Source organism: Oryzias melastigma, linkage group LG11 (genome assembly GCF_002922805.2).
Source record: "Oryzias melastigma strain HK-1 linkage group LG11, ASM292280v2, whole genome shotgun sequence".
NCBI classification, from domain to species: Eukaryota; Metazoa; Chordata; class Actinopteri; order Beloniformes; family Adrianichthyidae; genus Oryzias; species Oryzias melastigma.
In genome coordinates, this window is record NC_050522.1 from 25,447,157 (window position 1) to 25,466,978 (window position 19,822).

Sequence of the window (19,822 nt, forward strand, 5' to 3'; positions counted from 1 at the left end):
GATACTCAGAGTCCATATAGATTCCCTTAATCAAAGAGTAACAAAGTGCAGACACTACATTAATCTTTGTGTATGACAGTGGTATTGACTTGGCTCCTATGAGCCAAGAGGTGAGTATATTAGCTGGTGCCAAGGATAAATTGACTCTCAGGCTCTTACCCATTCTGCATTGCAGCAGGATCATATGTTAACGCCATGCCAGTCTGAAAGACAGAAGCAGGAAAGACAAAGGATTACTGTGGAATTCTGGGAAAATGAAATATAACACGGAGGTAACACTTTCTTTGACAGTGCAGAACTCTCAGAGTATTGAAGAGGTACTTAGATGGTACTTTTCTGTGTAGGTAGTATTTCCTTACAATTGGTAAGTACCATGAAACACACTTAACCAACACCTTCTCACTCCGACTTGTCATATATTGACGTTTGGCTAAGGACACGTCCACGTCACTTTTTGATGTTTTGAGTGTCCCCAACTCACCGACACAGTACCAGATGCAGTGCCTCGCCACGCGTCCAGAACTGGCACCCTAACCTAGTACCGGTTCTCTGACCTTAACCTGGTACTGGTTTAAGTCTGGTACCATATCTGGTTCATGCCCAGTAGCCTGTCTGGTATTGGTTCGGATCAGGTACAGCATCTGGTCCGGTGTCAGGTTAGGGTACCGGTACCCAACTCCACTGGACGCGTAATACTTTCAGAACTGGTCCTCAGGACACTCTCAGAACTTTCAGAACTGGTACACTTACCCACTACAGGTAACCTAACCATAATCTGTTACTGGTTCGAGTCCAGTACCGTGTCTGGTTCGCGCCTCGTACCACATCTGGTTCATCGTTTTTTGACGTGCTGGCTCCTCAGGACGCGGTGCAGAATGCGCTCTGGTCCTCAGGACGCTTTCAGAACCAGTACCCTAGCCCAGAACCAGTACCGGGTCTGGTTTGCGCCCTGTACCACGTCGGTTTGGGTCAGGTACTGCTTCTGGTATGGTGTCGGATAGGGAACCGGTACCAAACTTATCGTTTTTTTAAGTGCTGGCTCCTTATGACATGATTCCAGATGCAGTAGTGGATGCACACCAGTCCTTGGGAAACGTCCAAAACCAGCATCCTAACCTAGTACTGGTTTCCTAACCATAACCTGGTACTGGTTTGAGTCCAGTACCGTATCTGGTTCTTGCCCGGTACCACTTTTGGTACGGTTCGGGTCAGGTACCGCATCTGGTCTGGTGTCTGGTTAGGGTAGCGGTACCCAACTCATCGTTCTTTGACATGTTGGCTCCTCAGGACGCGGTGCAGAATGTGCACTGATCCTCAGGATGCTACCAGAACCGGTACCCTAGCCCAGGACCAGTACCGGGACTGGTTTGTGCCCTGTACCACATCTGGTACTGGTTTGGCTCAGGTACAGCATTTGGTCTGGTGTCAGGTTTGGGTACCGGTACTCAACTTGTCGTTTTCTTACGTATTGGCACGTACAGTACCGGATGTGCACTGGTCCTTGGGACACGTCTAGAACTGGTACCCTAACCCAGTACAGGTACTGGTTCACGCCCGGTACCAAATGTGGTAGTCATGTCTCGGACTCTTTTGTCTTGCTTGATGTGCCTTAACTCGGTGCACTTTGTATACAACATAATTACGGAAATCGATCCTTCATTGGGGGTGAGCTTTAGTGCTGACAGTACAGAACTCTAACACTCTGCTTCTCAGGTTGGCAGTTTTTCACGTTTTCATTTTCCTGCTAAAATAAAAAACCTTCTAACTCCAGTTTTTTTTTCTTTCAAGAAATACATCAAGCACTATTTCACTCTATTTCAATCAATATATTTAATTGGGTAATTTGTCTATTTATGATTAGGATTAATTATATTGGCAAGAAGATAGCATCACTTTCTTTTATTTATTTTCAAATCAATATATGAATTAATATCTTAAAAGGATTTGATATGTCAATGTATTTTTATATTTGTAATTTTTAAATAAACTTTTCCCATTTCCACTGATAGAGCCAATAAATTCAATCTGAGAAATGGATCGTCAGCTTTACGACCTTCAGCCAGCTCTTCTCTTTCTTTGTGAAGATGACGATCTGACTGGGAAGTTATCGACTCGTCTTTGGCAGGAGCTGTCAATAACGCTCAATGTCACAAAGAAATTCACAGAATGTTTCCTGTAAGAACAAAATGATTTCGATCTGGATTCATTTTGCTTAAAATAAATTAAATGAATCTTCTATCAGCTCACATCGAAGGAGAAAACGGAGGAGGGACAAAGCAGTCGATAGGACAGAGTGAATTAGTTCACAAGATTGCATCATTTTCAGGTCTAAATCGTGTTGGTTTTTATGAATGGCAGTACAGGAAAGAGGGATTCTTATGCCTTTGTTCCAACTGTCCTTACAGTGGATATGGCAACTTTCATGTGGTCTCCAGAGGCAGCTGAATGGGCCTCACGCCTGCTTCACACTGGGAGTGGAAGCGCTGCAAAGAGGAGAGGAATGGAGGCCGCTTCCATTCGACGCCCTTGTTAACCAATGGTGTGGTTCACACCAGGCGTCACTATAACGTCGCAACAACGTCGCTACAACGTTGCTATCGCCTCGCTACAACGGCGATACAATGTTGCTACAGCGTCGCTACCGAATACACTACAACATATCTACAATGTCGCTACAACGTTGCTACAATGTTGCTACCGTCTCACTACAACGGTGATACAATGTTGCTACAGCGTTGCTACAATGTTGCTACCGCCTCACTACAACGTCTCTACAACGTTGCTACAATGTCGCTACAACGTCCCTTCCACCTCACTACAACATTGCTACAATGTCGCTACAATGTCACTACAACATCTCTACAACGTCGCTACAACCTCGCTACAGGGTCACTACCGCCTCACTACAACATTGCTACGTCGCTACAACGTCGCTACAGCGTTGCTACCGTCTCACTACAACGGCGATACAATGTTACTACAGCGTCGTTACCGCATCGCTACAACGTCCCTACAACATTGCTACAATGTCGCTACAATGTCACTACAACATCTCTACAACGTGGCTACAACCTCGCTACAGGGTCACTACCGCCTCACTACAACATTGCTACGTCGCTACAACGTCGCTACAGCGTTGCTACCGTCTCACTACAACGGCGATACAATGTTACTACAGCGTCGTTACCGCATCGCTACAACGTCCCTACAACGTTGCTACAATGTCGCTACAGCGTTGCTAAATTTGGCGCCCTTGACGTTACTACAGCGTCGCTACCAGCTCACTACAACGCCGCTACGTCGCTACAGCGTCGCTACAACCTCACTACAGCGTCACTACCGCCTCACTACAACATTGCTACAATGTCGCTACAACGTCGCTACAGCGTTGCTACCGTCTCACTACAACGGCGATACAATGTTGCTACAGCGTCGTTACTGCATCGCTACAACGTCCCTACAACGTTGCTACAATGTCGCTACAGCGTTGCTAAATTTGGCGCCCTTGACGTTACTACAGCGTCGCTACCGGCTCACTACAACGCCGCTACGTCGCTCCAGCGTCGCTACAGCGTCGCTACAGCGTCGCTACAGCGTCGCTACAATGTCGCTACAGCGTCGCTACAATGTTGCTACAGCGTCTCATACTATGTCACTATTGCGTCGCTACAACGTCACTACAGCGTCGCTATAGCGTCGGTACAGCGTCGCTACAGCGTCGCTACAGCGACGTCACCGCCTCACTACAACGTCGCTACGGCGTCGTTACCGCGTCGTTACCGCCTCACTACAACGTCTAGTGTGATTATTGCATTAAGGGAACTGCAAGACACACTGGTGTGAATTGCAGGAGAAAGCGGATGCCATGGGCACGACGCTCTGTGTCGCTTTCGCATCCAGTGTGAATAGATAGATAGATAGATAGACCTTTATTGTCATTATCACAAGGACAATGAAATTGCAGCAACCGTTTCAGTGCAAGTGGCATAAAAAATACAGAACATAATATAAAAAATACGATATAAAGTACAAAAAATATGTAGAAAAATATATACAATGAACTGTGCCATATAAGACTATGAGCATATATGTACATTATGAATGTGCAAAAAAGCGAGCATTTAAATAACCAGATATACATATGCATATGTACATAAGCACATATGCATATGTATATCTAGCGTTAAGGGAACTGCAAGACACACCAGTACTCTGCTAAATATTCAGCCGCTCCTCTATGATTCTCCACAGACCAGGACAAACCAAAAACCTGCAGAGCTGTACAGGTCAACCCCCACAACTGGTACATGTGACTAAGACATTAGAGAGAAAGGAATGAACCTGAGTTTGTTTATTAGCGGTGGGTTATGTGTGTGCACGTGTGTGAGAGGCCCTCCTGGAGTCCAGCAGAGAAACCTGCACACAGCAATCCTTCATCTGCATTCCTGAAGGTTCTCTCCCGGAGGAGAACTAATCCGATTTCTTTTAACAGGAGGCTGCTGAGGATGGCAGATTTCATCAGAATACACACAAACATGCACACGCACACACAGGCATTTTTCTTGGCCTCTCTCTTTGCTCCACATTCCTCTCCTTTATCAACATCTTGTGTTTTTCCTGCTTTCTTCCTCCGTCACCTGGTCTCTTAATAAGCCCCTCCCATCGTTCTGCTTTCCTCTGGAGGACTATACCTTTACATACAGCTAAGGGCACCGGGGCTCAGAGCAGCAGGGGGATCTGTGAGCCCCTCAACGGAGAGCTAAGATACAAACTGTTACGATAAACAGGCTTGCTGAGGTTTTCCTTTTCTTTTAGATAGATGTGTGGATCTTCTTTTGTGGCTCCACGCAGGTCTGAGTGTGAATTCCTAACCCTCTCTTTCCTCACAGGAGAGACGCTCAGTTTAGTGCATGTTGGCTCATGTGGTCATAGCAGAGCAGTCATGGCCAGCTGGTTGGCAAGGCTGATGAGTCCCTGACGGTCTGCCCTTATATGTGCTGATGAAACCCGCAACAGAGAAGCTCCTGAGCGAGGGACCTCGTACTGCCAATGACTGATCACCGATGCAGCCCGCTTTTGGCTCAGTCACAAGGAAAGTAAAAGACGAGTCGATTGTGTCTCTGAGCCTTTTCCAAGACAGGAACGAACTTGAAGTCATCCTGCGTTAAACTCAAGAACAAAGCTTGGTTTCTGCCTAATTTCAAGAGGTGGTGTAAACCCCACATCCAGCCGTAAGGGGAGGTGGGACTAAGACTTTAGTGTCACAGTCTGTGTAGGAAAAACACATTTTTGTACAATAGAAATATCCATAAACTAAAAGAATGCAACAAAGATCAAGGAGAGCAAAAATAACCCAGGAGGAACCAGATTTACCACTTCAAGCACCACTTCTCCCATAAGCCAGGCCGCTTCAATCCAGCTCATTGCCAATTTGAGTCAGGCTCTATACCTGAGGTTAGTTTCTTTAACCCAAAGAGGAAGATCTTCAGCAAAGCATAAAACAATAATGGGGCAACTAACAATACCCAAACATCCAAAACAATAAATAAGTCGAACAGCTATATGTGTGTGCACGTGTTTATCTATTGTTTATGATAACAGCATTGATGGGCTCATGAAGCTTCATGAAGCTTTGAAGCCTTTTCATTTTTTTTTTAATTTTGTTTCCATCATGTTTGACTTTAATACTCAAGATTGTATTGCATGTTTTTCCTTTTAATGAATAAAAAGAAAATTAGTTTTAAAAAAATGTATTTAAACAGTCTCCAAATTATTTCCAATTCTTTTCTAAACTTTCTTCAAACTGTCTCCAATTTGTTCCTAAACTGTCTTTAAATTTTCCTCAACCTGTATGCAAAACTGTTTCCAAACTATGTCCAACTCATTTCTAAACTTTCTTCAAACTGTTTCTGAAATGCCCATAAACTGTCTCCAAACTGTCTCCAAGCTGCTCCTACACTGTCTCTAAACTTTCCTCAAACTTTCTCTAAACTATCTTCAAACTGTCTTGAAATTGTCTTTTTCAAACTGTCTCAAAATCACCCCAAACTTGTCTTTAAACTGTTTCCAAACTATGTCCATCTGGTTTCTAAGCTTTCTTCAAACTGTCTATCTCTAAAATGTCCCTAGACTGTGTCCAATTTGTTCCTAAACTGTCTTCAAACTGTTTCCAAACTATCTCCAAATTTTCTTCAAACTGTCTCTAAATTGACTTTAAACTGTCCAAAAATGGTCTTTAAACTGTCTCCAACTGTGTCAAACTCAGTTCTAAACTTTCTTCAAACTCTGTCTCTAAAATGTCCCTAAACTGTCTCCAAGTTTTCTTCAAACTGTCTCCAAACTCTCCCTAACCATAAGTTTCCCTCAAACACTCAAGTTTTGAATGAAGCCTGAGGGGCTTATATTTATGTCAAAACTGCATATCAGCAAATTCCGAACCACTTTGTGAACCAGTCCCATGGCAAGGCAGCGAGTCCTCATTTTCGGAAGCTAGCCTAAAACACGCATCACAGAAACGCCCCTCAGAACATCACATCACATGACGCTGAGTATGTGCACCCACCAACCAGCACTAACACGACCCCCTGCTGACTGTGTGAGTTCATGTGAATGGTCCGTGTGGAGTTTCATTGGATGAAACTACCAATCTGGATTTGAACAGAACTCAGAAATGCCTCCTCACACACCCCTCCCTGTGTTTTCGCTTTGCGTCCTCCTGTTCTTCTGCCTTGAAGCCTCACAGAGGCACACACAGACATCTGTCAGGCTTTCATACTGAGTGGAATGCTGGATGTTTTTCCTCATTCCCCACAGTAAGATGTGTGACTAAAAGTTTTTTTCCGCTGAAAGAATGAGAGAGTAAAGACTGGGGGAGGGCTCCGATGGCCACTGTGTATGCATGTATACATGACAAAAAGAACGCAAAGACAACCATGTTTATCAGCATGAAACAACAAGGGATCAGCGCTTCGCAGGCTTCCAGTGTGGGTAGTTTACAAGAAAATCTGTCACACATTTCTCACTCCTCACCACCGGGCACCTCGCGGCACTCAAGCCCTCGCAACTCCTGACTGATCATGCAATGTGTTCCCTTCTCTGTTCCTGAGCCTCGGTGAGTCACTCTCCCCATATGTTGCTGTGGGATCTGGGAGGACTTCAAACACGGGAAGAAGACACATGGAGACAAAGTGAAAGAGAAAGAGGCTGCGAGAGGGAAGAAAGCACTTAGAGAAAGAACAAGAGGAGGAGCGAGGGATGCGGGGACAGACGGAGATTAATGGATGGTGTGGGCTGCTGCTCGCCTTCATCTGCTTGCCACAAGGAGCAAGGTGAGGAGCGGCCGCAGCTCGAATAAACATGCTAACATGGACGCATATGTCAAACACTGCATGTCTGTTATTGATCTCTGACAGCAGATACACCGCTGACTTATCAGAGGTTCAAATTCATAGAGGATGTTTGCAGTACGAACATCATCAGGGACATACCGATATGGTTAGGGTCATCTGGCTTTAAGTAGGGCTTTAAAAATGGGCCGAATCGGGCAGAGATTGGGACCCATGAAGTCAATGGGACAAGAAATCGAGTGACCCAGCTTTTCAAACCCGAGATGCCAGTGTGATCTGGGACCAGTTCATGGTCGATTTCGGCCACTAAAGCAGGTAATTTCGGCATTTTTCAGGACTGTTTTTTTTTTTAAGTCTCCCCAGTCTTGTTTCCCTTGTCAACTACATTTAATCTACTTGATCCAACTTGTCAGTGTGCCAGATTATTGGTCCCCGGTCCTAATCTTACTATCTGAATGTCTTCTTGGGCCAAGATCCCAGTATGCCAGGATCATAGTTCTGGGTCCTAATGTCACTATCCCTAACCTCAGTATCTTTAGGTCTTCTGGGGTCAGCATCCTGGTATGCCAGGATCATGGTCCCGGGCCCTAATTTCACTATCTCCAAGACTTCCGGGACCACTATCTCAGTATGCCAGGATAATGGTCCCAAGTAAGTCTCTAACATCACTGTCTTTAAGTCTTCTGGGGTCAGCATCCTGGTATGCCAGGATCATAGTCCCAAGTCCTAATCTCATTATCTTCAAGTCTTCTGGGGCCACTATCCCAGTATCACCATACCAGGTCTCTAACCTCAATATCTACAAGTCTTCAGGGGACAGTATCCCAGTGTGCCAGGATCATGGGCCCGGATTAGGATGAGGTTATAACGTGTGAGGGTTAACCATTTGACCCTTATAATAACTACATTTAAATGATCTACTTAATGACATATCTTTGGATGGAATTTGTGTTATTTCTTTACATAGAACATAAATAAATTTTCGTTTTTATCTTTTTTGAAATTGCTGTGAATTTCTGAGTTGTTCCCACAGGTCTACAATGATCTGTAATGTAAACCAGCCAATCACATTCAAGAAAATGTACACACGGTTTTTAAAAAGTTCTGTGGGATGCATATTATTGACCAGAACCTGTAGGGCAGAAGGAATTTTAATGCCAAAGGCGTCCTTACAAACTACACTCTGATTGCTTAATTTTCTCATTTCTAACAGTCAGGTGCACACGTATCAATAGCACAAACAGGCTTTTTCTGCAGTCTGCAGGGTTCAAGGGGGTAAAGAAATAAAAAATCTGTATGACACAATTATGACTAAAGGGCTAAAGTAAAAATCTTGAATGTATCTTTAACTTAATGAGATGTATTTCCATTAAAACAAACATTAAATAAGTCTGTGGATTTCCAAGCTTAGAAGAGTTCATAGATTTTAATTAAATCTTCATTGTTTTGCATCTCATGGAAACCAATTTGACAGAAACATTTATGACTGAAAAAAGCATCAATCTCAGCAGTTTAAGGTCCCTGAAGGTGTAACAGGTGAATGCATTGACATTTCTTCCTTTCCCAGCAGGAGACTCTTATGTAAATCAGATCTTGAATGGGACAAACTTCACCTTCACCATCAGCCTGACAACAATAAAAATAAAATTGAAGCTAATTTAAGCTCAAGCTCTCATCCAAAAGAAAAAGAAAAAAGATGTAAAACTCACAGCCTGCGCCCACCTGGCATCACCATGCATCTCTGGTGATTCAGTTACAGCATTAAGCAAAGGTGTGAGAGACCCCAGGAAGTGCTGAGCACACACATTTGGAAGCATTACGATCTGGGCCACATATGGTCACATTCATTTAGCAGGGTTATGCAAATTTGTGTGGGCTACACTAAAGAATTACACACTGTGTGCCTCCTGCCTGTGGGGTCCAGTGTTGCATGTGGTGTTTCCTCCACCATGTAGGGCTGTTATTAATCAGCTGGTCTTTTAATGCTGATGGGCATGCACACAGGTAAATATAAGGTACGTTTACCAGCTGGCCAGGTCACTTTGATCTAATGTATTTCTGTAAAAGAAGGTTTCCGCAATGATAGTCTGTGGACTTCAACACAGTCCAGTCCAGTTTAGAATGGTCCAGGCAATTCAGATGAGCGTTTCCACTCAAAGTTGGACCGTCATGGTGCATACGAGATGTAGACCGATTGCGTAGCTTTGTGTCACAGAACAACAATCCCAGCCAGCAAGTCCAGATGACCCCATAAGGTTTAAAAGTGGGCAGAAAATGTGGACCCCCGATTGGGTCTGTCCACAGTTCCTGTGGTGGCCCCATCTGTGTTTGCCAACATTGGCCTAAGTGGGCACTCACTGGACTGGCTCGCTATGCTAGCCAGCTGCCCAGTGGACAGCGGAGCTCGCTAGATTGCTACAGCGGAGCTTGCTAACGTAATACAGTGGAGCTTACTAGCTCGCTACAGCGGAGCTTGCTAACTCAATACATTAGTGCTTGCTAGCTGGCAACAGCGGAGCTCGCTAGCTCAATACACCAGAACTTGCTAGCTCACTAAAATGAAGCTTGCTAATCTGGAGCTCGCTAACTCACTACAGTGGACCTTGCTAGCTCACTACAATGAAGCTTGCCACAGCGGAGTTCGCTAACTCGCTACAGCGGAGCTCGCTAGCTCGCTACAGGGGAGCTTACTACAGCGAAGCTCGCTAGCTCGCCATAGGGAGCGCGCTACAGCGAAGCTTGCTACAAGGGAGCTTGCTAGCTCGCTACAGCGAATGTGACTATCTCACTACAGTAGCGCTCGCTAGCTTGCTAGAGCAAAGCTCGCTTGCTCTCTACAGCAGAGTTTGCTACGGCTAAGATTGCTAGCTCAATACAGCAGGGCTGTGCTTCTAGCCCGCTAGATTTGTGCTCACTAGTATGCTACACCATCCACCAGGAGGCTGGCTAGCGTAGCGAGCTTAACCATTGAGTGCCCACATAAGGCAATGTGGGCAAACACAGGAGGGGGCACCACAGAACTTTGGACAAACCCAATCAGAGTCCCTATTTTCTGCCCTCTCTGCTTTGCTGGCTGGGAAGACAGCAAAAGCAAAGCTAACAACAACAACAATGGAGGTCATTCGGCAGATTTTTCTGCTTTGCTACATTTTAGCTACAAAGCTTTTGGACTTTGTAGATGTTTTGTTTGAAGCAATCAAGGAATGAAAAATACAAACAAGACCATCAGCAGAGGTTTTACATCCATACAAAGACGCATCAAACAAAGGATAATCAGGGATAAAATTAGCAGGAAAATCCTCATACTTTCACTATATAAGTATTACTCTTACTCATAAATAAACACATAGTATTGGTTCTTTTTTATATAGAATATGACACAGTGACCTTCTGCCAATTAAAGGGTTTCAACAGAACCTCATGTCTTAACTGGTCTGTTCCATTTTATATGGACCTACAACCCAAAATAGGTGTGGTTTGGCTTAATGGGTCAATTTTTTTAATGGAAATACTGGACTTCTGTGGAGACTCAGGTCATAGTAAACCAAGGAGTGTTTTCTTCTTTCTTCATCACTTTAACTGATGGTGATTAGGTGTGTGGATGGTTCAAATATTACAACATGTAAAAACATGGAACAAGCTCACACACAAACCTTCACACAGACACTCAAAGCCCATGTCTCCTGAAGGACAAACCCTTATTCTCTCCCTCTTCCTTTGCCGCTTCAGCACAACTGTCCGTCTCCCCGTTTTCTCTCTCGTCTATAAGGTCCAGTCTGAAGCCCTGCTCCACTTTCCTCTTCTGCGTGTCCTTTCAAGTATAGTCGGCTGGTGGCCTTCGAAGGGAGTTTAACCTTGTCTTGTCATGTTATTGTACCGCATCCAGTTTAGAGTTTGCCGCCGTTCTGATTTATGGCCCATATACATGTGTTCAGTGAGGCATCTGGCTTCAAATGCAATTTATATGGCAGTTCAGGGCAAATTGCTCTGCGGAGTTTTATAGTTGTTTTGGTCCAAATGGCTCAAATGTAAAGTTTGTGAGTCCACAAACATCTTTGGTTTGTCCTGTTTATTGGTTTTATAAAGAGCTCATTAACTGTGAGCCTTTCAGTGACCAATGCTATGAGACTTTCTGGAACTAGATCGTCTTTAATCGCACATAAAAAAAACAAGGAAATCACCATCTTTTGATCATATCATTGTAATTCTCCACTTAACCTAAGACAGAGATTATGGCTATGTCAAAAATCGTTTGCTAAATTAAAAAAAGAGAAAAAATATGGGCATTTCTTCACTTCTGGGAGATTTTCAGGGCACTGAATCATAGATTTAGACACCCTGATAAAATGTGAATGCCCTAAATCAGAGGCCTGTAACCCTCAACACTTAAAAAGCGATTTGGGTTCATTTCTCAGTGACTACGACCCAGGAGGAGCCACAAAGTCTGACTTCCCTTTTGAAAAATAAAACATGGATCTGCACTATTATAACTATAAATAAACATATACAAGAAAACTATATTTAATTAAAAGAAAAGGAAATACTTGACAGAGGTTTACAAGAGTTCTTTTCAAAATAAAACTGTACCACATATGATCATCTCAAAACAGCAAATGTAGTAGTAGAGTGATGTCAGTAGTGACAAATAAATAAACAGTTTAAATTGACAATGTTGTTGCGTCTCAGTCAAAATTTATAAATCGAACAAATCAAAATTAAGTAAGGTATAATGTTCGACGAAGTTCGCATTATCAAAAATTAATGGACACTGTAGAAGACTGAACTTTCCAAAGCGGTTCAGCATTAGCTAAGTTTTGCAACCGTTTGATTTGGAAGGTTGATTCCAAGAAGTGCGTTAATCTGTGATAATGCACACTTTGAAAAGCATTAATGTCACTTACAAAATAAATAAATATTAAATCAATTTTTAGTACTTTTTTTTGTTTCCTTTTTACTAAAAGCGTACTATTGTCGGTATAAAATGACAAAAGCACAAAAAGTGGCATATATCCTGATTGTCAGGATGAGTTTTTGTTCTGATGGTGAAGCAAGTGCTGGTTTTACAGAAGCTTTCGCAGTGATATTGAACATTTGGTCTGAGTGACCAGAACTTCTTCTTCAGGTGAGGATTATCGCTACGGATTATCACTTTTTAATCCACACCCATGACCCAATCAGAATCGAGCATTCACCCGGACCGTGGAATGAATAGGGGACAATGTGTGGCGAAGTGTGCATCATCAGAAATTAATGAATAATGTGGAAGCGTGAACCCCCCAACACGGTTCAGCAGCCGCTTCAAGTTGCAACTATCCGATTCGCGTTGGACGGTTGCTTCCGCGAAGCGCGTCACTTTCTGGTAATGCACACTCTGAAAAGCATTATCACCACTTATAAAAAATTTACTATTCTAGCGATTTTCAGTACTTTTTCTTCTTGTTTTTTGGTTTAGATTGACTTCTTTTTAAGGTGTGCATTATCACTGCGGATTATCACTTTTAATTCCACACCAAACAGCCAATCAGAATTGAGTATTGACCTGGACCATGTATAAATCAGAATAATTAAGTCAATCTTACTGTATTTTTTGGAACATTTGGTGCAGTTACAATCCTTGAACTTTGTCTATTAATAGATAATAGTCCAGTCCACCTTAAGTATTAATTCTAGGTGTGCTTACTGACCTCAAACTGATTTCCTCTGGAACATGGTGCACAAAAAAACTGTCAAAATGTTTGACTTTTTAAACTATGAAGTCACAAATCTTGATGGATTGTTGGAGCATTATGGTTTCAATGCACCATTCATTCCAAAACAATTAGATACTTTTAAACTTTCTTTAACCAGAGGAAGGGGTCAGAACAATTCAGAACATTTCACAGATGTTTGATGAACATTTGTTAAGCAGAAAAAGAGAATAAAGAGTAAATTCTACTGTTTGTGTGTACGAATAATTTCAGGAATGTAAAAAAACGAGTCTCCAGCAGCTGCTCCAGATGGAGTCGTCCTCTCTGGGGTGATTATAAAGACGCCTGTTCTTACGTAAACCGTGACTTCAGCGGTGAACGCCTCTTCCAGAACATCATCATTCTGACAGTCAAGCCGTCAGAGTTAGATTAGATTAGAGGTACATGTTTCAGGATTTATTTTTTTTACCAATCAGTTTTGCTCTTCATGTCGACATGTTTTGGGTTTATGGAAGTTACAGAACTTGTCCTGAAATAAGGAAAGCTAGCAGCTCTCTGTCTATATCCATCATGTTTGAAAAAATAAAAACGTCAAGAAATTTACAAATAAGGTAATAGAGTTTATTGATTTTTATTTTTTACTTTAACAGCTGAACAAACAGATCAGAGGTGAAGGCCGTTAGTGTTGGACAGATTTTACTGTAAATGGGGGTTATGAGTCTTCTGAGAGATATGGTGCATATTTGTATAAACCCCTTTTGTAATTTAGGCTAAACTTTATTTACATTTGTTATGTTTGTATTCTCATTTTGTTGGACCGAATGGAAAAAAAGAAAAGGAAAGAAGAGAGATTTATGACTTCAGATGACTGTGTAAAGTAAAAAAAAACACTTTTTAGATGTCATACTTTTATTTTATTTTGAAGCTAAAGTTTTATTATTAACTAATCTATCCTGGCCCTGAGTGATGGAGTGATAGATAAATGTTTCTGATGTTTCTATCTACTGTTCAAATTAATGCTTTGATATGAAATAAACATTTACTTTATTTGAAACTTATTCTTTGCTATGTCTGCCATATTTAAAACACAATGAAAAATGTTACATTCATTTTTGATAATTTTTCGCTAATCAAATGTTTTAACTATTATTCGGCTCCAGCCACAAATGTTCACTTCAGTGTTTGACTGAACTATATGAATGATCGTCTCAGCAAACGTTAACATCACAAAGCCTGTTTGCTGTTTTCTCCTGCAGGTTTGTATCACATCAAGGATCAAACTTCCTTAATGTACAATCAGCATGAATGTGGTGAGCCCACAGGATCAAAGGCATCAAACAGGAAAATCAAGGAAATCTTCAAAGCCTTTTCTTTAGGAGGAACATGACAGGTGGAGGAGGCAGCTCAAATGTTCTGATCAGCCGCAGTGCATTTTCATACACTTTCATTACATCCTGATGGCTATCAGATGTTTTTAAAGATAATTAAACAGAGCCTAATTAATGTTTTTTTACTTTATTTTTAAAGGAGTGAGTGAATCTAACGCAGATCGAAGTGTGAAAGCTTATCCTTAGGGAGTCAAACTCAATCTCACAAGGGGCCAAAATCCAAAACACACCTTAAGTGACTGCTGTAAGCTGAATTTGGCTGCTGGAGATGCTGAAATTGATAGCTAAAAATCCAGAAGTTGATGGCTGAAATCACTGAAGCTAATAGCTGAAAATGCTAAAGCTGATGACCAGCTAAGTATTAGCTAATTGCCCAATTAGCCTAAAAAAAAAAAAAAAAAAATTAAGTAAACTCCAAAACAGCCTGGAAAAAAGCCTAAATTAAAAAAAACAGCTAGCATGTAGCTGACATATTAGCCAACTTCAAAACATCCTAAAACAATTAAAAAGAAAAGCCTAAATTAGCCAAAACAACTCGCATATATCTGAAAAAATAGCTAAACTGTGAAATAGGCTAAAAAAAAAGCCTAAACTAGTCAAAACAGCTAGCGTGTAAATATTAGCCTAACTCCAAAACACCCTAAAAAACTTAAAAAGAATGAATTAGCCAAAACAGCTAGCACGTAGCTGAAATATTGGCCAAACTCCAAAACACCCTAAAAAAACTTAAAAAGAATGAATTAGCCAAAACAGCTAGCATATAGCTGAAATATTGGCCAAACTCCAAAACAGCACAAAAATGAAAAAAAGCCTAAATTAGCATACAGAGCTAGCATGTAGCTGAAAAAAATAGCAAAACAAAGTCTCAATCAGCCAAAATTGCTATAGCACACTGAAATATGAGCTAAACTTCAAAATAGCCTAAAAAACCGGAAAAAACCTAAATTAGCCAAAACAGCTAGCATGCAGCTGAAATATTAGCTAAACTCCAAAATAGCCTAAAAAATCTTAGTAAATACCAAACTTGTCCAAAAAACTAACATGAGGCTAATTTATAAAACTTTAAGACAGTAACTTTTTAACATAATTATGAATAATAAAAACTCAGGAATATTATTCCAAAATAAATCAACTTAAATCCTAAATAACTTTAATATTTTACTTTCCATAAAAACATATTTTATCAAAATTAGACAAGTCAGAAATGAGCGCAAGCAAACATCGGGTCATTAATAACAATAGAATAAAATGATCTGGAGGGCCGGATAGAATCACCTGAAGGGCCGAATCCGGCCCCCGGGCCGTGACTCTGACACATGTGGCTTCACGTCTTACCTCGCCGTCTCTGTGCCACGGCCTCCCGTTCTGGGGGTACTTGCTCTGGCTTTGGCGTTTCTTCTGCCCTCCATCAGCAAATTTGCACAGCAAAGGCTCCGTGGGGGCTGTGGAGACAGAGGGGAAGGTTAGGAGGACTGCGTCCCGCGACCCTGACCGAAGCGCCTCATCTCTGCGTCCCCTTTGGCTCCTCGCTTACGGAGCTTTGAAAACATTCCCGGCCCACGCTGCACGCTGGCAGCCCATGAAAGAGCGTTTGTAGAAAAATAATCACCTTGTAAATACCTGAGAGATAGTAATGACCTGTGAGCCGGAGCTCGTTTCTGTTCCTGATCCTGTCAGGTTTTCAGAGCGGTCACCTTTAGGGGAAAGTTTGCTTTTGTCCACGATATCACTACTTTTGTTGACACGAACGCGTCAGCTGCTGTTTTTATATTTGTGATATCAGCAGCTGGTTTTCAAATAAAGAAAGAGGTTTTGGCCTGTGACCCACAGCCTTCATAATCACCAATCAGAGGTTGATGAAAGTGTTGAGATGACCTACTTCAAGATGAAGATAATTTCCTAAAGGGCACGTTCTCACGCCGGAGCTGCAGGTGAGCTCCCATACAAAGACAGTTCAGGTAGAGAAGGGTTCTGATGAAACGGTGAGGAGAGGGAGGAAAAAAAGAGTCTGAAGACAGACGGCGGCGAAAAGAAGGGCATGAGAAAACGGTAGCGGTCTTGGCTGGAGATCTGGGGTCTTGACAGCACCCCGCCCCCTTTTTCAGCCAGATCAAAATCTCTAAAGAGGAGGGCCGGACTTCAGAGAAAAGGAAGAGAGCTGTGTGGACGGGAAGAGAGCCGAAATGAAAGAGACAGAGCTTCTTTTTGGATATTTAGAAAAGAGTTCTCAACCTTCTTCTTGTGAGGCCACGAAACAGAAAAAGAGTTACAATCACAGCCTAAATGTAAACATTTACTTTTTTCAGAAAGCCACATATAGCCAAATTTAAAATAATGTATTTCTGTAATCTTCAAAGAAAAAAATACTAAAACATTTTTAAAACAAGATATATAGCTCTACCTGTGATAGATTAATAGCTAAAGATGCTTAAAATTATAGCTAAAAACATCAAAGCTGATAGCTGAAAACACCGAAGTTGATAGCTAGCTAAAATATTTCTGAAGTACCATGTTAGCCAAAAAAAGAAAAAAATAAATTAGCCCAAACAGCTAGCATGTAGCTGAAATATTAGCTAAACTTCAAAATTAGCCTAAAAAACTGAAGAAAAAACACGAAATTAACCAAAACAGTTAGCATAAAGCTAAAATATAAGCTAAAATCCAAATTAGCCTAAAAAACTGAAAAAAATTAAATTGGCCAAAACTGCTAGCATCTAGTTGACATATTAGCTAAACTTCAAAATAGGCCTAAAAACGGAAAAAAGCCTAAATTAGGCAAAACAGCTACCATGTAGCTGAAATATAAGCTAAAATCCAAAATTAGCCTAAAACACTGAAAAAACTAAATTAACCAAAACAGCTAGCATCTATCTGAAATATTAGCTCAATGCCAAATTAGTAAAATTTAGCCGAAACAGTTTAGGGGGCCGGGCCACATGCAGAGGAGGGCCAGATCCGGCCCGCGGGCCTTAGTTTTGGGACCCCTGATTTAAAACTGTAAAAACCAACAAGAAAAAACTTTGTATTAAGGTGCAAAAGCATAAATTATAGTTTATAATCATTTTAAATATGACAAAATAACAGAACTTTTGTTAAAACTTTCAATTGATCCAAAACAGAGAGCATCATGGGAACTATTGAATCCAGATTCCAGCTCAGACGAGGAAAACAAAGACGTTCATGGATCTAACTGTCTTCATCAGAATGGGGCGGAGCATGGAGTTCATGGAATTATTTCCACATTTGCTCCTGATTCACAACAACTTAAATAAAAAATACTCAGAAACACATTTTTTAGCATAATTTTCTTTATATATGGTCTCCATTATCTGAAAAAGCATCTGGTGGCAGACAAGGTAGCAGCTAATTATCATTAGCCAGAAACGGAACTAACCAAAACTTTGTGTTAGTGTTCAGGATTAGCCTAAAATGTGTTCATTAAAGCATATTAACAAGCGTTCAGATTTGTAAAACTGTTAAGACTTTTCCATTGGAGCTTCAGCTCCAGACCAATGTTCACGTTTGACCGCGGTTGGCTTCAACCGTCTACGCCAGGGGTCGCCAACCTTTAACAACAGAAGAGCCATTTGGGCTCATTTTCTACTGATCAAAACATAGAAGGAGCCGCAGAGTCTTACTTTAACCTTTAGGAAATTTGGATTTGCATTTTTGACCTTCTTCTCTTTTTAATAATAAATATGAATTTTGGTAATTTTTGCACAAAACAAAAGCAAAAATATAAAGATCAGATAATTGATCGCGTAGTAATTAGCTAAAATAAAAAAAAAATATTTCCTTCGGCTAATAATTTCACTCTTTTCGGCCACCAGGTCCCACTAGAAAAACTCCCCAAAAACATGATAAAAACCCTTTTTTCATTGGATTGAGTTCAGATTCGTCATCAAATCCACATTAAAGACGACATCTTCAGTGATGTCCGTCAGATGTGAACTATTATCGTCTGACACTCACAGACCTTAATCTCTCCACAGATGTTACAGGAGCATCAGCTGTAAAACAAACCGAGTTCTGATGGAATGAAAACAACTTTCAGTTCAGTTTCCTCCCGTTTAGGAACCATACCTGCTGCCGGATGTGGAGATGACTATTTGTTAGAATCTCTGTGAAACGGGGATGTAAAGCAGGAGCTATAAAAGGTGTTAGTGATCGCCGCAGTGGCTGAAGGTCGTCCCGTTTCACGACAGACGCCGTCTGAATTCTCATGAACCTGGAGGGGCGTTCACGGGGCGAAACTTTGAGTGTCAGCCAAGGAAAGAGAGCTGGAAGAGGACGGTGCTGTGACACAAGTAAAGCACAAAAGCTCCTCCAGACCTCTCCTCTGGCTCTCGGAGAGATCATTAGTGATGTAGAAATTTGGAGAATCTGACACGGAGCGCGCTGACACCCCCCACCCGTGACCACATCTCTGTTCCCACAGCGGACGAGCCAATTTGTTTAAGACTCCAGCCCAAGATCAACAACCTCACAGCACCCTCACTCCTCTGCAACCCCCCCACTCTGCCCTTAAAGTCTCGCTGAGACATGAACCCACCCAAGGGAAACTAGAGAAGTTACATTAGCTGTGATAATGCTGGTGAGAATGCTTTTAGCTGAAAGTAGTTGCTGAAGATGCTGAAGGTTTTAGCTGAAAATGGTGATGCAATTTACTTTAATGGCTGAAGGGATTTGCTGAAAATGCAAAAGCTGTTTGCAAAATGTTAAATTTGCCAAAAAACTAGAAATTTTGTTAAAGAACGCTGAAGAGAGCTGAAGTTTACCAAAATTTCAGAAAAAAATTGTTGTAACATTGCTTAAAAATCCCTAATACATGTCAATTTTGCAAAAACATTTAGTACGTTGTTAAAATAGAAGCTCAACTCCAAATAAGCCCCAAAACCCTTAGTAGATGCTAAATTAGCCAAAGAGGCTAGCTTGTTGCTTAAATACTAGCTAAATTTCAAAATACCCTAAAAATCCCCAGTAAATTAAATTAGTAAAAAAAACATGAGCCTGTTGCTAAAATAGAAGCTAAAGTCTAAATTAGCCCCAAAAACATGAAAGACGCCAAGTTAGCCAAAACGCTAGAAAATTGCTTAAATACTAGCTAAACTTCAAAAAAATCCTCAGTAAACTAAATTAGCCAAAAATGTTAGCCTGTTGCTAAAATAGAAGCTAAACTTTAAAGTAACCTTTAAAAATAGGTAACAAATTATCCAAAAACGTTAGCATGTTGCTAAAATATTAGCTAAACTCTATTTTTTTAAATGTTACTATAAAGATGTAAACATATCCCATGAATGTATTTAAAGGTTTGTTGATAATCTACTTAAAATGTTGAAATTTGAAAACTTTCTCATTTGCTATGGGGAATATTTTGTTCAACATTTAAAAAACAAAATAA

The 19,822-nt window shown here is 41.2% G+C and overlaps 1 protein-coding gene across 1 annotated transcript in view; it reads right to left on the reverse strand.

The window, feature by feature from the left end:
- The window catches only part of LOC112162635 (RNA-binding motif, single-stranded-interacting protein 3), a 430,787-nt gene that overhangs the window by 48,298 nt on the left and 362,667 nt on the right, over positions 1-19,822 (reverse strand). The window contains exons 9-10 of the mRNA XM_024298468.2: positions 15,757-15,863; positions 160-203 (exon numbers count right to left, since the gene is read on the reverse strand). Of these exons, the coding sequence (XP_024154236.1) occupies positions 160-203; positions 15,757-15,863 (151 nt within the window). The remainder of the gene's footprint in view (positions 1-159; positions 204-15,756; positions 15,864-19,822) is intronic.